At 40.4% G+C, this 22,391-nt stretch overlaps 1 protein-coding gene across 2 annotated transcripts in view; it reads right to left on the bottom strand.

Moving 5' to 3' along the window:
• Window positions 1-22,391, bottom strand: part of DPY19L3 (dpy-19 like C-mannosyltransferase 3) — a 69,424-nt gene that overhangs the window by 17,219 nt on the left and 29,814 nt on the right. For both annotated transcript variants that reach the window (XM_032848768.1, XM_032848769.1), the window contains 9 exons: window positions 20,170-20,293; window positions 19,488-19,622; window positions 10,881-11,012; window positions 9,194-9,295; window positions 6,962-7,035; window positions 6,625-6,783; window positions 3,629-3,751; window positions 3,144-3,255; window positions 2,225-2,281 (listed from right to left, as the gene is read on the bottom strand). In XM_032848768.1, coding sequence (XP_032704659.1) covers window positions 2,225-2,281; window positions 3,144-3,255; window positions 3,629-3,751; window positions 6,625-6,783; window positions 6,962-7,035; window positions 9,194-9,295; window positions 10,881-11,012; window positions 19,488-19,622; window positions 20,170-20,293 — 1,018 coding nt within the window. The remainder of the gene's footprint in view (window positions 1-2,224; window positions 2,282-3,143; window positions 3,256-3,628; window positions 3,752-6,624; window positions 6,784-6,961; window positions 7,036-9,193; window positions 9,296-10,880; window positions 11,013-19,487; window positions 19,623-20,169; window positions 20,294-22,391) is intronic.

Below are 22,391 nucleotides of genomic sequence, written 5' to 3'. Positions count from 1 at the left end.
ACTCCTCATTACAATTGCTCCATGAACCTCAAAGTCAGGCTTTGAAATCCAGTTTATTTTACTTATAGGTAAATCTTCAACAGCTGGAAAACAGCCTCAGTTTCAGTGTACTTCTTAAATATACATAACATCTCTATTGTCTGTGTGATTTCACATTTTGAGAGGCTGGAATATCTAGACTGTTTTGTGTAGTGAAAGCTGGACTTTCCCCTGAAGTCCAGGCCTGAGAAGGACGGAGAAGGGCTGAGAAGAGCTACGCTGATGCTAGGCTAATCTTTGGAGGGAATCTTCTGAGTTACTCTCTTACTCAAAGAATGTCTGTGTAGATTTCCTGGAAATGATGGGTTCTTTTGGTGCTATCACTTTTTTTTTCTTTTATATAGTAATGATTTTCAAGAGGGGTGGGTGGAGGGATTTGGCTCCATGCCAAGGGGAGGCTTCCCAATGTCTGGAGATTTTTGATTGTCAGGACTGGAGGGAGGTGCTGTTGGCACTGAGGGGGTAGAAAGCAGGGACGTTGCTAAACATCCTGCAACACACAGGTCAGCTACGACAAGGAATTACCTAGCCAGAGTGTCAACAGCGCCAAGGTGGAGAAGTCCAGTTCTCTACATTAGCCCCACCTAGAGGGCCAAGGACACACACATTTCTGGACTCCACTCCCAGAGTTTCTGATTCAGGAGGTCTGGTTTGGAGTGGGACCCAAATATCTGTGTTTATGACAAGTTCCCAAGTGATGCTGATGCTGCTTCTCTGGGGACCACACTTTGGGAACCGGTGCTGTACCGTGTGGTTTATTTCTCCTATACTCTCCTTCCTCAATTTTACCAAGAACAAGAGACTTAAGTCCTCAAATAGCTGTAAAAAAAATCAGTAAAATTCCAAATACATAGCTGACACTTAAGAACTCAGCCTACGCACAGAGCGACTGTAGGAGAGACCGTCATAGTGTGTGTACATCATTAGCAGGAGCCAAGAAGCACAGTGAGCTCAATCTTTTCTCTGAGGAGGGTGTTTTGTCACTCAGAGCCAATGTGGAGAGGTCAAGTTACCTCCTTCGTTATTCAACATACATTCTGTTTAGTCTTTAGTCATTGCTTTCCAGAGCTTTTGAAGAAGTTTCATTTATTTACATGAGAGCTATAAAATTCCCAGAGGCCAGGTGGAAGAAATAACCTATTTCTATGTTTTCCAGTATCGGAATTAGCACAGCACTCTGCCTGCAACAGTAGATGCTTTGATAGATAGGAACATGATAGAGCATAAATTTTTGAAATATTTACAGTAGAATCACCCAATATAGTGATTAGCAAACATGATTTTTAGCCTAAAACGTTTGGCTTCAGATAAAATCTTATGTGAAAGTATAAGCAAATAAAACCAAACGCTGAGCTGCTCTAGCTGACCCTCTCTTTGGGTGACCCCCCGTAGCACCCCCCGCCCAAGTGAGGGGCTATACACAGTAGAGTAGGACATCTATTGTTCTAACATAAAACCAAATTTGAAGGAAAAAATCTGAACTTAAAAAAAAAATACGTCAGATTTTTAAAAAAGAGGGTAAAAGCTCAACCGGATAGCAAGAGTCTGGGCTCCCTGCCCTGGTACAGATTCAAGCCTCTAAATTTCAAAGATGTGACAAAAGGGTCACCAAATAGTCAGCCTGACTGGCGACTCCTTGTCTCAGAACGAAGCACAGTTAAAGCTATTTCAGAAATCAGTCACCTGAGAATACGAAGTTCATGATTTCCTACTGAAACTGAAGGACAGCTCATGAGGCTAATCTGGGACCGTATATACCCAGCCTCTCCCAAAGATGATTTTAAGCATCTAATGAAATATGTAGGTTAAAGTAAGATGCATTTTAGGATCTCTTACTCTCTATAAGGCAGGTAATAGGGAAAAATTATTTTTCTACTTTATTCCCCTCAGTATAAGTCTGAAAACACCTTTCTTTTCAGAATTTGCATCAGCTGAATAGTAAGTCAGAATAAAAATTAGAAAAATTAAACTGCAGTTGTTTTTGCTATAATATTTTTACTTGTTAAATACTATTTGGGAAACAGATCAGTTTTCTTATCAATGCCAAGTGCCTTCATGAGAAGCGAAGGAGATGTTTGTAACCTCTGCAAACCATTCTATTTGCCAATAACAGACAGAGTACATTGAGTCAAAGCAATTATTCTGCTAGATTAATGATGGAAAGAATGAGGAAAATCAGTCTTACCTTGTAGCACAGATACAGCAGTATTAATATCGGTACTGAATATCGCATTATACAAATCTATATAAGAAAGACATTATTTAGATCACAGATATTTTTGCCTTACAGTTTTGCTTTGTAAACACATGACTTTTTTCTTTTTAAAACAACAGAAATGTCCTTTAATGGAGCATGAGTCTCCAATTTGCCCAACAACTAAGTCAATGTTAGGGTCCGATCACTCATGAGATACTCATAGCTTCTACCATATTGCCATCTTGTGAATATTTAGGGGAGAACAACTCAAAACTGCATTTATAGGCTTATTGTCATAACCGTACACTTATATTTGCTCTAAGTATAATTTATAATGATAATAATAGTGATAACTCTGGATAATGGGGTTATTGGTGATTTTTAATTTTTCCTTGTATGCTTACAGTACTTCCAAATTCAATATAATGAGCATATCTTATTTTGGCTCAAACTTATGGTTTGGGAAAAAAACCCAAAGATTTAAAAAATAAAATTAAGATTCAGAATAAAATTATTTAAAAAATAACTCCTTATAAAATCATAATGTGTCAGGGCACCTGGGTGGCTTGGTCGGTTAAGTGTCAGATTCTTGATTTTGGCTCAGGTCATGATCTCAGGGCGGTAAGCTTGAGCCCTGCATTGGGCTCTGCCCCGGGCATGGAGCCTGCTTAAGATTCTCTCTCTCCCTCTCCTTTTGCCCCTCCCCCTTCCCCTGCTCGCCCTGGCCAGCCCCCTCTCTAAAATTAAAAAAAAAAAAAAAATCATAATGTGTCAGTTATCTATTTTCAGCAGTCTCTGTTTCATCAGACTGGTGAACAGGCAACTACTGAAAACAATAGGAACTGGCATGAAAGAAATCCTAAAACTCATAAAAATGAAAATGAAATAGCAAAGGGACAGCACTGACCCTCTTTGGGTTATAAAGACGGATCGACCTCAGGAGTAACTCCCATATCTCGGGGCTGCACAAGCCAAAAGACGCGAACACACACATGTGCGACGTCCAGAGGTACTTCATTCTGGAAAGACAGAGACAGGAGAGGTGGACCCGTGCCAGCTGCGGACAGACCCGCAGTGTGACGCAGCTGTGCCGTCTGTGGGAGTAAAGTCTGACTGAGGTTGTGTGGGCACCGTCTGCCAAAGGGTTAGTTAGGAATTTCACTGCCTTTTGAGAAAATCATATAAGTAAAAACGGAGGAATATTGGTAATGAGGAAAAGACTGGTTACTAATAATATTTTATACTAGAGAAGATGGTAAACGAGGACATTTTTATGGGAACCATAATTATCAGTGAAGAGGATTGTGAGTACCTAAGCTGCATTGCTAAAACATGTCAGGTAAGGAGTGATCGAACAAAAAAATCAATCCAGCAAACAGGTAAGAAAAATACCTCATTGTACTCAATGCCAAGAATCCAAACAGAATGGTATGTATTAGGTTGTAAGCCGTTTCTGGTTTCAGGAGGATCGTGCACTTCCCCATCTGACCCGGGGGTTGCTGGCTTGTAGAATCACTGAATAAAACAGCACACATACAGAATTGAAGCTGGATACATCATTTTAAGTTAGTTAAATATTTTTTAAAGATACCAGAAACTTATGCCTTCATGTATTTAGAAATGTGTTACTGCTCTAAGATAAAACGAATCAACATAAATCAAAATTCTGAATTTGTGAGGATAAAACTGTTATAATGCATTAATAACTAGAATACAACAAATTTCATTTTGAGTAAAAATTTAGAATGCTTTAACCCTTTAAATTACAAGGAAGTAGAAAAAATTCTTTTGGAATCACTTAAATTACAAGATTTCTTTAGAGATATTTCATGAGTTACTAGCATTTTACAAGTTTTTACAAATAAGAAAAGAGAAAAACGAATCCATAAACATGGAAATCAGTTCCCTTCTGAAAAAATGATCACATTTTAGCCAACCAATACCTCATTAAAGATGTCTAACATGATTTTTTTAATCAAATTTGGCTACATTAGAATAATTAACCCATAAAATGAATAATAATTCTTTATCATGTCAACACTCAATTCATATTCTATTTTCCATTAATGCCACTGCTTTTTTCAGGTGATTTCTTTGAATTAGGACCCACGGCTTTCATGCTGCATTTCATCAACGTCTCTTTAAATTATTTTCAATCAATACAAGTGCCCTCCACTTGGAGGTCATTTACTGGCGGAAGGAAATGTATCATTTGTCCTGTAACTGCGCCCACCTTCTGGATTTGGCTGATTGTCTCCTCGTGGTGGTGTTGAATACATTTCTCTACTCCCATGCTCCTTATAAACTTGAAATTAGATCTAGAGGTCAATTATTAGAGCCAAGTTCATTTATTGTGGCAAGAACACTGCACAGGGGATATGCTGTACTCTAAACTCATCACACCAGGGAAGAGCGCACTGTCCTATCTCGTTGTCTGAACCTTAGAGACTCTGAGATGGGTGAGTGAGTTCGGCCGTTGCACCTTCTGTTGTCAAGGGGATACGGAAACAGCAGGAAGGGCTGCCAGTTTAAGATAAAACCAGTACCTTTACAAGGCCCCACTTACCCTTCATAAAATCCAATAGACCTGGATATGTATGATGCTTCCAGGCAACTAGAGAACTCTTCTTTCCTAGAAATCCTTTCACCACCCTACATTCCCATGAAAATCAAACTGATATTCTCGGGGAATTTTCACCACTGGTAATAACCTTTACTTAGATGTTCTATATCACAACCCAAACTCTGGCTTCTATGTTGCTACTGAAAGAGTGCTCCAGACAATGAGAACATATGTTCTCATCTCCCCTTGATACCTGAGAGAATTTCGCAACACCTCTCCCCATCTCCCCCGCCAAGCTGGAAAGCTCGAATCAGCCCGGTGAACACAGAGCCCCTGAGTTAATCCCCTCACTGTCCTACCTTTTACAGGAATGCAGATGTGTCGGGTAAACATAGTAGTATCATCCTTCCTAGCACTAAAATGATAGAAATACTCTGGATACTCGGCATTGATAAAATATCCTTCAAATGACTTAACAGTTATTTAATATTAAGATACTATAATTCTTACATCACTTTAACGAGCTTTACTTTAATGCTTTTCTTGTAATAAGGTTCTGATACCCCTACCTGGTAGATGAGGATGCTCTAAAATCTTTACCTACAATCATACAGCAAGTCAGCTTGCAGAGATGGCCATAGATTCACACTAAGCACGGCAGACATTTTCACAAAAGACTGCAGGCCAACTGAACTTCCTGCTTTGCATGCAGTCTAGAGTCCTGTCGACACCTGGCGTGTCTGGAATAATATTAAATTACACTGTCTAGAATAAGTTCCATCTATTTTCACAGGGCTAAATTTTATCTTGGGCAAGATATCGGGCTAAGAACAGTTCTGAAAGATACTAAAATAGGTTATAGTCAATGAAGTATTTTCATGGTTCAATGTGGCTTCACTCTTAATAATCATAAAACATCTCAACTGATCTGGACTCGTGCTAATGCCCTTTCCCAGCACGGCTCTCTGGTGGCTGCGAATCACAGCTCACCAGCACCTTAATTGGCAAGATAACTACAGAGAAAAGGGCTTCCTTCTGAGCTTCATTAAGTTTTCACAAATGACAGTAGCTTCAATTTCTTACACTTAATTTTCTTTCAATTTAACATGGATAGTAAATGCAAAAACCTCCATCAGCTTTGTAGGCAGGTATTCTACAAGCTTTAAAAAAGTCTTTATACTCCCTCACTCTTTCTTTTAGCAGATGAGTAGACGTTCAGCCTTTTAGATATAGTCAATTATTACTGAAGACTTTGGCAGATGCTAACAGTTATGGTCTACTCCCCTTTTACAAGCCCCTGAGCAAGATGCAACAAAACAAACAAGAGTTAACTCTTGATATTTCATGAGCAATAACAAAGGCAGCTAGAAGAAAGGTAGAAAAACAACAGGAAATTAATAACGAGAACAGAGACTCTGAGTCAGTAACAACACCAGCCAATGACAGCTAAAATCTACAAAATATTCTAGGAGAGAGGCAGCATTCTAACTACTATCATTTTAACTTATTTAGTCCCCACAAAACCCCGCAGAGTAAGTCCTTTGGGTATCCCCATTCCATAATAAGGGCAAGGCAGAACTGGCTCAAAGAGGACCTTGTTCCCAGACCAGTCTCTACTGCATTGCCTTTTTGCTGTCTCTTATCTGGTCAACCCTTAAATACTCCGTGTGGGGTCCACTCTAATCTGATTATGATCCCCTTTGAGATGAACCATACTACCCTGTCTGAAGTCTGATATTTTGAACTTCAACTTTTTTCTGCCATTTTTCTGCAACACAGATCAAGTTCATTAAAGCACGGGAGAGATTTCTGAAACATGCCGTACCTGAGATTATGGAAGGCGACAGCTAAGGCTGCCATCACTGTGACGGACAGAACAAATACGTAAGCATAAAAGAGGAGAGTATCTGAAAGCCTTCCGAATGTATTAAAAGGTAAGAGACCAAACGCTTCTTCACACAGGTACAGATTTGCATCAAAATCTCTAGGGAACAAACGAAAAGAAAGCAAAGTATTAAATTCAGTACAAGATAAGTAAACTACACTTTTTTCCTCAAAATGAACCTGGATTTTATAGTTGAAGGCATAATGATAACTTAAGTTTTAAAGTCCCTGCTGATTCAATATAAAAAAGCAAACATAAATTTTAAATTCAGTCATACCTTGTTGCTCCAAACCCAAATTTTGCCTTCAGAAACTTAAATATGTGTTCGTCTGACTTCAGATTAAGAATTTTCTATCAGGGAGGGAGAAAATGAAAATTGTTATGAGTGCCTTATGCATGGTTTCCTGGTAATTTCCCATTGAGTACACATATTCAGTGTCAGTCTCACAGGATTGTGTGCACGTGTGTTTATAAAATTAGCAAATATTCTCAATAGTTGTTACAAGTGAGGGATTCTTTTTTTTTTTTTTTTTAAAGATTGTATTTATTTGACAGAGAGACACAGCAAGAGAGAGGGAACACAAGTGGGGGAGTGGAAGAGGGAGAAGCAGGTTCCCTGCTGAGCAGAGAGCTCAATGCAGGGCTCTATCCCAGGACCCTGGGATCATGACCTGAGCTGAAGGCAGAGGCCTAACCCACTGAGCCACCCAGGTGTCCCAGAAGTGAGGAATTCTAACAGGGGGACTTTCAAGCTCCCTCCGTTCCTTTTTTTCTTTTTTTTTTTTAAAGCAGAATCATTTTTTCAAACCATCTTACGTGTTAGTTCAACATGTGAAATAGATAAAAGATGAGCTTCTTTGGTCTCAGGGAGAGGGAGAGGGCTGAAGCCCGGCAGAATACAAATGTTTTGATCAGAAAACCAGTGATATGATGATCTGAAACCTCAAACAAATACAGAGCCCACAGGGCCTGTCTGGCTTTGGGGTTTCTGTCTGCAGACCCAACTGACAGAAGACTCAGTCACACAAAGACAATGGAGGCCCCCGTGGTGGCCCTCCGGGGGAACTGACAAATGCCAGTGCACATCATTAGTGATTATAACTCACATAATTTTATTTTTACTATATGGCTTATAAAAATCCATCGGACATAAATGGGTAAAGAAGTTCTGTCAGAAGGAAAATGAAGATAGAAAAGAAAAGAAGATGAATCCGGGAAGTGAGGTCAGTACCTAAAATATATTCGCTAGAGATGAGCCACAAATTTGGGCTTACACATTCAACTAGCAAATGCAGACGGAGATAAAAGCACAGGTTCTAAGATTAAAACAAACCAGTTGCTCAAAAGAGATCCTAACACTCCTAGAACTGAGACGCAAGAGAAATTTTCCCCATGGCTACAGTAAAAACAGCAGGAGTCTCAAAGAAGATTTTTTCTAATTCCTCTCATTGTACGTAGTTGGCAAGACATCAAGTACAATTCAATAGATGTTATTCTTCGGGAAGTCAAGAATCAATGGTCCGGGCAGGCAGCTCTCTCCTGACTTAATCCAGGCACAGATCACTGAGTATCTAGAGTGGGGGAATGGATGAGCTGCGTATCTTTCAGCCAATCCTTCAGAAATGCTGATTGCTCCGCACAAATAAGCTTTTGATAAGTACTGAACTCTGGGGTTTAAGAACATAGTGACAAGGACCCGGAGTGGAAGTGCTTAATGCGGCTGGATGAGTGAGAGTCTTTGATAGTCAACAGACAGGAAGAGGGACTGCCATTCTCTTATGGAAGAGAAGGAGTCTGTCATGTATATGCAGATGTCTCCTGTCCTGAAACCAGCCTTCTAGGAAGGGCAGAATCATCTTAATAAATCACTGTGCTTCGGCAAGTACAGTTAGTTTATTTATCTCTCTTTTTCAAAGTAAGCTCCACACCCAACGTGGGGCTCTAACTGACGACTCTGAGACCACAAGTCGCATGCTTCGCCAACTGAGCCAGCCAGATGCCCTGCCAGTTTATTTAACTTGATCCAATAAAAATCACGTCATCTTTTTTTGGTACCACAGTGCAAGAAAATGCTCTCTTCAAAAGCAGAATTTTTAAAATTTAGAGAAACACTTAATGCTTTTAAAGTTGAGCCTTTACAAAAAGTTTAATAACTCAGAAAGTGAGTTCAAGTTAGGACATATTAAAGAGTGAACAGGTGCGCCTGTGGCTCAGTCTGTTAAGCCCTGGCTCAGGTCATGATCTCAGGGTCATGGGATCGAGCCCCATGTCAGGCTCTGTGCTCAGTGGGGAAAATGCTTCTCCCTCTCCCTCTGCTCCTACCCCCTCCACTCATGCTCCCTCTCTAAAATAAATGGATAAAAAAAAATCTTTAACAAAGAGTAAACAGAAGTCAGTGACTAAAATCAAGAAAACAATGGTTACTGAAACAAAGTTAAAGCTGAGCTTGTTACAAGTAAAACTGGTAATTCTGTAGTAATGTAAATTAAAGGTCATTTTATTAACCTACCTTAATAATGTTGTTGAGGAAAAGTGTCAAACATAAAACTGCAAATAAATGTAACAACAGTTTCCCAAGCCTATTTAGGAAGTTTCCAGTCTTCAGATTTTTCTAGAAATTAAAACAGTTGAATTTTAATCCTTAAGTTATTTCATAAACATTTAAGATGAGAGTACTTAAGGATTTAAAACATTAGATCATGCAACATAGAGAATATATGTGGAAAATACAACCTAATTTTTATGAGGTTACAATGTCTTAATATTTGTACATTTCTAACATAAGAGTAAATGAATTCCTTAATAATAAGCTTCCTGGGGCACCTGGGTGGCTCAATCAGTTAAGCTGCTGCCTTTGACCCAGGTCATGATCCCAGGGTTGTGGGATTGAGCCCCGCATGGGCTCCTTGCTCAGTCGGGAGCCTACTTCACCCTCTCCTCTCCACTTGAGCTCTTTCTCTCCTTATCTCTTTCTGTCTCAAATAAATAAATAAGATCTTAAAAAAAATAAAGTGCCTCCTTAATTATTTCACTTAAAAAATTAATAATAATAAGCTTCCTAAGATCTGAAAACTGTCCTTGTCTTTCTCTTTTTAAGACCTTTGCAACCAGAGTATAGAGTCTGCCAGAAGGTACTCAAGATACACTGAATGAACAAATCTTGCGATCACTGACCCATTAATTCATGTAGCACAGACACAGCCATAACCCAATTAAAGACCTATCTGTATAAAAAAAGGTAAATTGTGCTCTTTGATATATAATAGTTTTCTTACAACCCTTAGATAACTTTACAGATTATCAAATATAATATCTAAAGAGTTAAATATGCATGATGTTTATTTATAATTAAAGTTAGGATGAATGAGAACTACTGTTTTAGATAATCAACTAAAGCCTGTTTAAAAGTCGTTGTGACAGCTTGTCCATGACAGCTCTCACTCCAAAGAGAAAGGATTTATTCTTTCCAAAGCAGAAAGTAAAACAGCTTCTTGATATAAAAGTGGTTATGAGAAATGTTTCTCATATGCTCATGAGAAAGAAAACAGGCTTTATGACACTATATGAAGAAAAACAACGGACTCTTAATTAAATCCCATGTAACTTTAAGAAATCTGAATTACCGAATAAAGCCAAAAGATCAGGCCAATGTTTTCAAACGTGACACGCTAGGAAAGGTCCCCATACTCCTAATGTAAGTCCTGTGATTCTCGAGATTCTGAGTGAATTTTAATTCACTTACAAACCAATAGCATGGTACGGAAGGATGGGGTGAAGAACCGCGCGGCTCCATCACTAATACGGTGTCTGCCAACTTGAAAGACACTGCGACGAACACCCCCCAAGCAGCAGCTTCTGCTTACTCTTGAATTCATACACAATAAAATTCAAAGATTTTTGCTCTTTTATTTCAACTTTCTATCAATGGCATTCAAATAAGCATCTTTGGCTAATCCCTGAACTAAGATTCCAATTCTCTAAGAAAAGAAACATGTCAAAATGAAGGGATGGCACAGCAGAAAGCTACAAAACAGAAATGCTTTCCCATGCATATTTAAAAAACACCTAAATAATGACCTCAGTGCTTTTCAGAGGGAATGTGGTCAGACATCTTCCTTTGTGTGCTATATGAAAATAAGGCCCAACTACCCACAAAATTTAAAAAAAAAAAAAAAAGGGACACAAATATGTCCTACCTGAAGTTTTCTTGCAATTAATACTGAAAGGTTGAAACTGATAAGCAGCGATCCGAGAATCATAGAGTTAAAAAACTGGAGGATGCAGACCAGGAGCAAGCCTGTCATTTGGATGCCATACAGCCACGTCGCCTGCAACAAGCAAAGATGAGATGGTGAAATAAATGGGTTTTATCAAGAGACCAGCACATGCTGACACGCTGGCTGGATATATTTCGAATCACAAACAACACAGGGAGCTTCAAGCATTCAGTCTAAAAAAAAGTCCCCCAAACGGAATCATTTATGTTCTGTATTTACCTTTGAATTATACAGCACTTGAAACCTTGTAACATTAAGAAGAGAACAAATGGATAATAGGAAGTACAGGTAGCAAACAATGGCATAAATATATTCTGGAAATGGGCAAATGTGATCTGCAGCCTTCCATTTTCTCCAGAGTTCTTTTATAGTTACTGTCTACAGTGTTTTCTCATATTCTGTGATTTCTGAATGTTCCGCACTGCAGGCCTGGGTCCTTTATTGCTGCATTTCCTGTGTGTGTGCTGACTTCCATTAGACGGACAACTTCTCCCAGGGTGAGGCCTTCGACTCCCTGCCTCCTGGGTCTGGAGCGGGCAGCACAGTGCTGCCGTCAAAAACGTGAGCCCTGAGGTCACCAGCACCTGCACTAGCTATAGCGCCGATTCTGATGCAAACCAGTTGTGGGGCCTTGACAGGTTGGCTGGGGTTCATGCAGAACAGGGGTGATGACACCTTCTTCACAGCTGCCGTAACGGCCTGGCCTAAGGACAGGATGCAGTGATGTTTTAAAATGCCTAGCACACAATGAGCTCTCACTAAAGACAGCTCTTGGTGTAGAAGAAGTGCTAACAGGTTGATATTGACAGATGCAAAACTCAACCAACTTCAGCACAGAAAATATGCCACAAAGAAAAAATGACAGCCTCTAATAAAGAGCTGATACATTTTTTTCTTTTTAAAGATTTATATATTTACTTGAGAGAGAGAGAGAGAACGCAGGAGTGTTTAAGCGAGGGGTCCGGGGAGAGGGTGAGGGAGAGAGAGAATCCCAGGCAGACTCTCCACTGAGCGCGGAGCCAGAGGTGGCTCGATCCCAAGACCCTGGGATCACGACTTGAGCTGAAATCAAGCATCAGACACCTAACTGACTGAGCCACCCAGGCGCCCCAAGACTTGATACTTTCTCTCCTCTTTGAAATTGGACAATTTCATACTCTTATTGGCATATGAAATATTCTGCTCTTATCAGCAGCAAATCAGATTTCCCTCATAGTTTTGTTTTCTTCGCCTCAAAGGAAACAAACCTCTTTCTAGCATCTAAAGGCCTGGCCTGCCACAGTTCAGTGCTTTTGCTTGGTGTTAACAGAAACTTGGAATTTAGGATTCTAAAGATACAATATTTTATTGTAGGAGATTTAGAAAATCCAGGAAGACATAAAAAGAAATAGTAATGGATGGAAAGGTGGGCTCTAAAATCAAAATCTAACACCATTACCTACAGAAATAATATTGATTTCATAGTGGTGTGTGATATTTCATGTAACATTTTACTTATTTCACATTACATTGTATCGTTTTCTCACGTCAAGGACTATTCTGTGAAAAGTTAATTTTAAATGGCTACATAACATTCTACCAGATGCCATGATTTGTCTGCCAGTGGCTCATTTGTTTACAGCTTATTATTGTTGAAATTAATGTTATGAATATCTTTTTAAAAAAATTCTCAGATCATGGTATCTGGTTACACTCATCCACCCTTACCTGCCAGGGATGTGTTCCCAGAGCCCCAGTAGATGCCTGAAACCATGGAGAGTACTGAGCCCTGTACACAGCATACATATCTACGACACAGTTTCATTTATAAATGAGGCACGGTAAGAGACTAACAACAATAACCAATAATAGAACAATTATAGCCATATACTGTACAAAGTTTATGTGAAGGTGGTCTCTCTCAAAATATCTTCTTATACTGGACCCACCCTTCTTGTGATGATGGGACATGGTAAAAGAGCCAGGTGATGAGATGGAGGTGAGTGCGAGAGGCGTGGTGACACAGTGTTGGGCTACTACCGACCGTCTGTCAGAAGGTGGATTATCTGCTGCTCACTGGGGTTGATTGCACAGAACTGGAACCGCAGATGAGGTGAGGGTGGGGTGGGGACTACTGTCACTCCTTAACTCATTCCTTGTTGTACCCTAGCACCCAAGACAACACCCACTAGAACAGTGTCACCTGATAAATATGGGAGGAACAAATGACAGATTCCTAGAAGTACAATTACTGGTTAGTGAAGAAACTGCTTTTCTTTTTTAATACATTCATTGAGATATAATTCATATAGCACAAAATTCACCTATTTAAATTCATGATTTTAGTATTAACAGAGTTGTGCAAATATCACCAGAATCTAATTTTAAGATATCCTCGTCATCTCTGCAACATCCCGCTGGCTGATAGGCACTGGGTGGGTTCCACTTTCTAGCCACTATGAATCATGTTGCTACAAACATCCATGTACAAATTCTTACATGGCTATGTTTTCATTTTTCGTGGGTATGGACGTAGCAGTGGAATTGCTGGATCACATGGTAACTCTATGTTTAACATGCGAGGAGATGCTAAATTGTTTTCCAAAATGGCTGCGCCATTCTGTAGTCCCACCAGCAATATATGAGCGCTCCAAAGTCTTCACCTCCTTGCCAACATTTGTTATCATCTGTCTTTGCTGTTGTTTTTAGAGTTTAGCCATCTGAGTTCGGGATGGGGGGTGTGGGGGGAGGTAATGGTATCTTATTTTGGTTTTGATTTGTGTTTCCCTAATGAGTAACGAGGCTGAGCATGTTTTCATGTGCTTGTTGGACATTTGCATTTGTTCTCTGGAGACATGCCTGTCCTATCGTCTGCCCGTATTTTATTGTTGAGAGAGTTGTAAGAGTTCTTTATATATTTTGGAACTGCCTTATCAGATATAGGATTTGCAAATATTCTCTCCAATTTTGTGAGTTGTCTTTTCACTTTGATGGTATATTTTGAAGCACAAAAGTTTTAAATTTTGATGAAGTCCAACTCATCTATTTTTAATTTAATCATTTGTGCTTTTGGTTCTGGAGCCTTATAAAAAGGATTGGTCTACTCCAAGGTCATGAAAAATTATTCCTGTCTTCTAAATGTTTTATAGTTAAAAAATTAATGTTTTATAGTTTTAGCTCTTACAACTAGATCTACAATCTATTTTGAGTTAATTATTGTGTATGGTGAGAGAGAGGAGTCCAACTTCATTCTTTCACATGTAGATATCTAGTTATCCCAGCACCATTTGTTGAAAAGATTATTCTTTCTCCATAATTATCTTGGCACCCTTGTTGAAAATCAAATTGACTGTTTATTTCTGAAGATTTATTTCTGGTCTCTCAATTTTATTCCATTGATTTGTGTCCATCCTTCTACTAGTATCACACTGTCTTGATTACTATAGCTTGGAAGTAAGTTCTGAAGTCGGAAAGTGGGAGTCTTTCAACTTTATTCCTCTTTTCCATGATTGTTTCAGCTATTCTGGGTCCCTTGAGTTTCCACATGAATTTTAAGATGAGCTTGTCAAGTTCTGCAAAAAATTCACCTGGGATTCTGAGAGGAATTGTGCTGAATCTGTACAATAATTTAGGGAGTACTGCCATCTTAAACTACAGTGAGCCTTCCAATCCATAAACATGCAATATCTTTCCAATTTATGTGGGTCTTTAAAACTTTCAGTGTTTTGTAGTTTACAGAGTATAAGCATAAGCACTTCTTTTGTTCAGTTTATACCTAAGTGTTTGATTCTTTTTGATGTTTTTCCTTCTAGGAACTATTTTTTGCTCCCTTTCCTATTGGGGTGTAAATATTTTTCTTACTGATTTGTAGGACCTCTTTAAGGATAACAAATCACTCATGAATACATCTTAAAAAGATAAAACAATTTTTTGTCTGCCTTTCTGAAGGATGGTGTTTCTTGGTGTGCCTGTTGTTTTTATATCAAGTAGGCATAATTCTAGAGAAAAGAACAGTTAAGTCACAACAAGATCACATAGTTCTTATAAATGTAATGATATCCTAGGTTCGTAAGAAACATTGTTGGTAAATGGCCAGAATGTAAAATTGAGCAGTACTGTGTATTAGAAAGTCTAGATTATCAGTGGTAGATCTGATGTTTGACAGTAGCTCAGCTTCTTGATTCTGTAAGTTCCTATCTTTTGTGAAATCTGGGACGTTTTCAAACATTCCTTTGAAAAGTACTTTTTCAAATACATTTTTCAGCCTCATGCTCTTTCTCTCCTTTAGGGATTCTGATTGTAAGAATATTAGAGTTTTTGTTTAGTACCACAGGTCCCTGAGGCTCTGTTCTCTCCCCCACCTCCCACCCCCCGCCACCGGCTATTTTCTCTTGTCAAATGAGGTAATTTCTAACTTGTTCTAGCTTCCAGTTCACTGGTTCTTTTTTCTGGCCACTCCATTCTCCTGCTGAGCCCATCTACTGGGTTTTTAATTGTCATTATTAGAGATTTTCAGCTCTCAAATTTCTGTTTGCTCCTTATTTTTCAATTTTTCCTTTGTTTCAAGTGTGTCTGTAATTGCTTGATGAAAATTTGTTATGGCTGCTTTAAATACCTCATCAGGTAATACAAGTTCTGTGTGTGTCGGGTGTTGGCATCTGTTGACTGTCTCTTTTCACTCAAGAGAGATTTTGCTTGTTCTTAGTATAAGAAGTAATCTTCAGTTGCATTGTACTATGTCATGGGACTCTGGATCTTTTTTAAAATCTCTGTGTTGGCAGGTCTCCTCTGACCCCACACTAGTGCTATGCCAGTGGGGGAAGAAGGATGCTGCTTCCTTATTTCCAGATGGGGTTAGATGTCTAGGTTTTCTTCTTGGCCTCCACTGACTTTTGGGAGACAGGGGAGAAGGGGGTCCCATTGCCGGGACATGGGGAAAGTTCAGGCTCCCTACGAGGCTCTGGCTGAGAAGGGAAGGGACGCCTCATTAAACTGCACTTCCCTGTGGCCTTCACTGACACTGTGTGTGGAGGGGGGAGGGTGGAGGGAGAGAGGGAGGCTTGTTACTTCTGAATGGTGGTTAAAAGCCCGGCTTCCCTGTTGATCTCTTCTGACACCATCCTGTCCGGAAGGGGAGGGGATATCTCACGACCCCTGGATGAGGGCCGAAGGTTCTCCATGAGGCCTTCACTGATGCTTCTGGGAGACGGCGGCCTTCGGACACAGCCCTGGCAGAAAGCGAGTGGCCTGCTGCAGCTGGTGAGGGTGGAAGTGTGGCTTCCCCACCGGCCCTCTGCTGATGGACGTGGGAGTGAAGCTGCAGCTCTTTCTGTGCTGTTTGGCTGAAGTACTGCAGTTATGACCAAATGTTTCCTTTCTTGCTAGAGATACGCTGCCTCCCTTTTCCTGATCCTTTTGGCTTTTCTTGGGGCTTCTGCCTGGCTCCATTGGTGTCTCCTGGTTGCTGACTTTTCCAGCACCTACTCTGGGATATATGAGGCAGAAAGAAAATCCAAGGGCCTCACTGCCGCATCCTTCCTGTGGCTGCCAGGGCTCTAAGCAGCCTATTTTCATTCCTCCCCCACCCGAAATCATCTTCCGTGCATTTTATATACACTGTCCAGGGCTTTTAGTTGCACTAAGTGGGAGGAACAAGGACAAGTGCATTCTCTCCATCTGGTCTGGAACCAAACGGGGTACTCTAAAATTTCCTCTTACATAGTGATCATTCATGTGTCTTGCTGTTTTCACAACAGGTTAATAAAACTTCATTAGCCTTCATATTCTTTAACGGAGCCAAAGTGTATGCCTTCTACCATCTACTACTCTGCTCTATATTTAAAAGGCCTAGACACATTCCTGAGTGAAGCCTGAGCTTCTGATGGTAAGAAATTTGCCATTACCCAGGAAAAGAGGAAATGTACCGAAGAGGACACGGCTTCTTGTCAGGACATCGGACTCTGAATCTGCATGACCTCTCTCTGTACCAACTACTCTGACTCTCCCATCTGACGTGATCAGAGGTCAGTGACTCCAGTTTATGAAGAAACAAAGGCCCCAAGAAGTTACATCACTTTAAAGATCCACCTGTTTTCATACTCAGTGGCGGCAGCTTGGTTGTACAACTCAGGATTCTTTCATTACTGTGCTGCTCCTCCTCCAATTCTGATGCCTACAGCTACTACCACTAACATCAACAGTTTCAACTATGAAAGTTTAACGAAGTACAGAACTGAATATGATGTAAATTACCTGTACTCTTCTTTAGGTTTGTGGTGTGTGTGCCAAAACAGTGTCTTTTATTGTTTTCTATTTTAAAAGAAAACAGAAAAAGTAATCCATGAAAAAGTCAAAAGATTTGAAGGACAACAGGAACTCAGAACATCAAGCTCATCAATCACGGTCAGCTGACTGCTAATACTTCGATGTCTATCTTCTCGGAAACCTTTCTCACTTTTCCTGTATGTGTTTTATTTTTATTATTTTTTTTAAAGATTTTATTTATTTGAGAGGTAGAGAGAGAGCACAAGCAGGGAAGGAGCAGAGGGAGAAGGACAAGCAGACTCCATGCTGAGGGCAGAGCCCGGCCACGGCCTGAGCCGAAATCAAGAGTTGGCCACTTAACCAACAGAGTCACCCAGGTGCCCCATACGTATTTCATTTTTAAAAAAGAGAGGGGGAAAATAATGGTCACATGATACTGTTACACTGCTATACCGTATTTACTTAACAATACTCCACTGCTACTGACTTAGGTTGTTTCCAGCCAGCTTTTTCTTATTACAGTACAACTAAAATGAACATGTTTGATTACTTCCTTAGGCTAAATCTCTAGAGGTGAGAGTGTCAGTGAAAGGGAAAACACATTTCTAGGCTTTTCTGTGAAATTACACTGCAGAAAAACTTTATACAGTTGTTTTCAAAATGGCACAACATATTTTTTTTTTATGTGACAACATACAGAGTTCCTTTGAAAGTGCTTGCTAGACAGGGGGGAAATGCACTATTACATACAAAGAGAGAAAGGGAGACCAACTGGCTCAGGAGAGCAGGCCGTGGAGAAACGCAGCTTCCATGTCACCATGACCAAAGTCCAAAGGGTTACAAAACAGGAAAAGCCAATATGAACAGACTCCACTTCATTTGTACATGAGGCTTTCTGAGGCACCCGGAGCTTGGTTACCATTGTTTAGTATTATATATATGCCCTACACACACACACACACACACACACACACACACACACACACACACTTTCCTCTGCTCTACTTGCTTTCCTCCCTGTATTTTACCATCATATCCTCCCCCGATACGCCATCCAAATTTTACTCTTCTCATTTGTGGCCCAGCTCAAGTCTCCCACCTTTGTGAAACCTTTCTAGCCTACAAAGAACCTTCTTCGTCTTCTAGTGCTTCTTATTACTACAGATTAACCTCTCTAGACATACAGACCTTTAACTGTTAGCTGCTCAAATGTTTACTTCCCATCATAGCACACACACGACATCTCCTACAAGTGGCGAGTCTCTGTCATGCCTCTCCAGGAAGAGGGACAAGGAATACTTGCTGGCAGACTTTCATGTTTCCTAATTCAGACTCAGCCAGTCTCTAAAGATTGCTGCATCTCTCTCTCTTTTTTTTAATAAAGATTTTTATTTATTTATTTGACAGACAGAGACCACAAGTAGGCAGAGAGGCAGGCAGAGAGAGAGGAAGGGAAGCAGGCTCCCTGCTGAGCAGAGAGCCCGATGCGGGGCTCAACCCCAGGACCCTGGGATCACGACCTGAGTTGAAGGCAGAGGCTTTAACCCACTGAGCCACGCAGGCGCCCCTGTTGCATCAATTTTAACAAGGAATAAATGTATGTGACTCTTCAATATTACACTATCTTGCCCCCTTAGAATTAGAAATAATATTTTATGATACTGGGAAATACTTGTTACTGTTACTTTAAAATAGTAACGATGAAGAGCTTTTAAAACATCCACAATACATTAAAAAACATTTCTGCACATGAGAAACACCTTGCCACAAAGTGACAGCAGCACACACGGGTGTCTCACACTGTGAGACAAACAACAGCTTCCTTAAAATGGCACCGTCCCATGTGTGGCCTCTGAACAAGCAATAGGGATTGCCATATCAAGCCTGATAGATGTTACTATGAAAATTTTATGAAGTACCAAAGAAAGGTGTTCTATACCCATTGATTTCCTTGGGGGACAAAGGCAGTACACAGTACGACATTTTACAACAGCTATCTTGTATTTTAAAATTTAAGACAGCTCTGTAAAGGACAACTGATCTAAGAAATTTGTGCTTCAGATAAACCCATCTTTTAATGTAGAATAAACAGAATAAAAGTTAAGATGGCCACACTAGGCTGCACAGGTTACTCGACTTCAATCGACCCCGGTGTATGTACGCTGTAACTCAGAAGCAGCTTCGACCTGTTAAGCACGTGCACATTCTGAACCCCCCGCCCCACCGTGTGACGGAAACTGCTAAAGAGTGCTGCGTCCAACGAGAGGAGAGGGTGCGGCTTACCTTCACGGCCGGCAGCATGTCCAAGGAGTCCAGCGTGAACAGCACTAATGCCTGCATCAGCATCATAAATTGATTAAATTGCCATGTCAGACTAAAGAGAAAAGTTGATATGAAAATGGCAAGAAGTGTCAGCCTCTGTAAAAAGAAAACCTTCGTGTAATTTCCATGTCTCTAGTCGTAAAGAGCCCTGCAGACAAGTTCCCTCAAGGGCAGCCAATATCTCTACAAACCAAACAGAGAGACCATGAATTGCTGCTCTGAAAACCCCTGCATTTGTTACTGAAGCTCTAACTATCCTCAGGTGACACTGGGCACATAAATATGCACGTAAGGTGTGTGTGCTCCGCAGCATCTGGGAGCCGGCCATGCGCCAAGTCACATCTCCAGGGCCGTGGCTTAAGGATTCTGACAGTTCTGCATAAATTATGTGTGGCTTTGCTGCAACTATTTGAGGACAGGTAATGTAGAGTACGTTTTTAACATCAAAAATGAAAACATTTTCTTTGCAAAGTGGGAAAGGGCTCAGAAAGGGAAAACTTAATTTAACTCAAATTTAAAAAAACTGGTCATGGAATAAGAACTACTCACACACGATGGGACACCATGTACATCACATTCTCTGAAGCTTCTTCAACAAAACTGGAGAAATTAAAAAAATATATAAAGTACCATAAAAACTTACCTCAGAGAGAGGCTGTAAGTTTGGTCGCAGGAAATACGTGATTGCTGCTATCTGAATTGCAAAGAATGGCAGAGCCCAATTCTCCCTCAGCGGGATGGTAAACTCGACTCTTGTGGTATCTATTCTGCACAGAGAAAACACAAATGGCCACAGGAATAATTTTTACTGTAATTACCTGAAAAGATTTCCTAGAGTGAAAGACATAGGGCATTAAACACTTAAGATTCTGGTTGTTACTTCTCAGCTATAATGATTTGTCCTTACCGTCAACGTCCCTGTACCATCAAGTGGCACTGAGAAAATTTAAGGAAACCGTTCACAGGTACGCAGCTAGCTAAGGGGTAGAACTGGGCTCCAAGCCATGGCAGGGTGATGCCAAAACCCAGAAATATGCACTCATGCCTCACTGCTTTGAACTTTTATTTCCCTCGAAGTTCGTTAGTGCAAACTGGCAATGTGTCTCATTCTCCCTCTATTTCTTTGGTGTGTAAATCTGAATCTTAAATTTGTCAGTGGGAATAATTTGTTAAAGTTTCTTGTCCCTCTGGAATGTGAACCACCAGACAGTAAGTATAGCTAAGTTTCCACCTTTGTACACCCAGAACCAAGAAGTATCCCTGCACGGACTAGGCATCCAGTAAATGTCTTCTCTCTCCTCCTGATAGAACAACAAATTGGACTTTTCATTTACCCATGGCAAGAATACTATGTTAAAATGTTAAGAGGTAGCATAACAGTGTTTTCAAACTGTGTTTGAATTCTGATGGAGAATAAACTGGAGCGTGTGTGTGTGTGTGTGTGTGTGTGTACATACACACACCTTTACTTTTTTTTTTAAGATTTTATTTATTTATTTGACAGAGATCACAAGTAGGCAGAGAGGCAGGCAGAGAAAGAGAGAGGAGGGAGCAGGCTACCTGCTGAGCAGAGAGCCCGACATGGGGCTCGATCCCAGGACCCTGGGATCACGACCCAAGCCGAAGGCAGAGGCTTTAACCCACTGAGCCACCCAGGCACCCCCACACACCTTTACTTTTTAAGTAATAGTGTGTGTAGGTGTGTGTGTGTATGTGTATACACGTATGTGTATGTATATACGTGTATACACACACACACACACATACATAACTTAACCTACTAAGCTTTAATTTCCTCATCTCTCTGGAGCACCTGGGTGGCTCAGTGGGTTAAGCTCGGGTCATGATCTCAGGGTCCTGGGACGGAGCCCCTCAGCGGGCTCCCTGCTCAGCGAGGAGTCTGTTTCTCCCTCTCTCCTTGCCCCTCCCTGCTGTTTACATTTGCTTTCTCTCAAATAAATAAATAAAAACTTGTATTAAAAAAAATTCATTATCTCTAAAATGGTCATAATATCTGTCCTGTAGGATGGTTAAAAGAATATAAAGTATTTTGTGAAGTGGTTAACATAAAATAAGCACTCAATAAGGTTATAAAAAGAAGTAATTTGCTTAGGATTATAAAATAAAATCAATATTAGAACTTGGCGCTGAAGTTTGAAGACTCCTACTGAATACTGGTGTTGCTACTGTAGGTCAAGCAATAATTCGTCTATCTTGACTATGTTTTTTTTAAAAATGCTATTGCAGGTGTCTGGGTGGTTCAGTTGGTTAAACGTCTGCCTTTGGCTCAGGTCACAATCCCAGGGTTCTGGGGTCAAGCTCTGTGTTGAGCTCTTTGCTCAGTGGGCAGCCTGCTTCTCCTCCCTCTGCCCTTCCCCCCTCTCGTGCTCTCTCTCTCTCAAATAAATCAATAAAATCTTTTTAAAAAATGCTTTCATGGGGCTCAGTGGGTTGAGGCTTCTGCCTTTGGCTCAGGTCGTGGTCTCAGGGTCCTGGGATCAAGCCCGAGTCGGGTTCTCTGCTCGGCAGGGAGCCTGCTTCCCTCTTTTCTCTCTGCCTGCCTCTCTGCCTTCTTGTGATCTTTGTCTGTCAAGTAAATAAATTTCTAAAAAATCTTAAAAAAAAAACAAAAATAAAAAATGCTTTCATGCTCTAGTATCTAGAATAACAGATATTAACTAAATAATATAAGAACTTCCTTATATTTGTACAGTGCTTTATGCTTTGCTAATTATAAGCCACACACAACCCTATCAAGACTGATAGTAAAGATACTGTTAAATGTCTTTAAGAGAGGAGGTATGTGGCCAGAGAAATAATGATCACACATCCAACTGGGAACAGAACTAGACTTATCACGATGAT

The sequence above is a fragment of the Lontra canadensis genome, unplaced genomic scaffold (assembly GCF_010015895.1).
Source record: "Lontra canadensis isolate GAN:19392208 unplaced genomic scaffold, GSC_riverotter_1.0 scaffold208, whole genome shotgun sequence".
Taxonomy (NCBI): domain Eukaryota; kingdom Metazoa; phylum Chordata; class Mammalia; order Carnivora; family Mustelidae; genus Lontra; species Lontra canadensis.
Note: the sequence above shows the minus strand (reverse complement) of the source record. Positions and strands in the feature narration are given on the sequence as shown.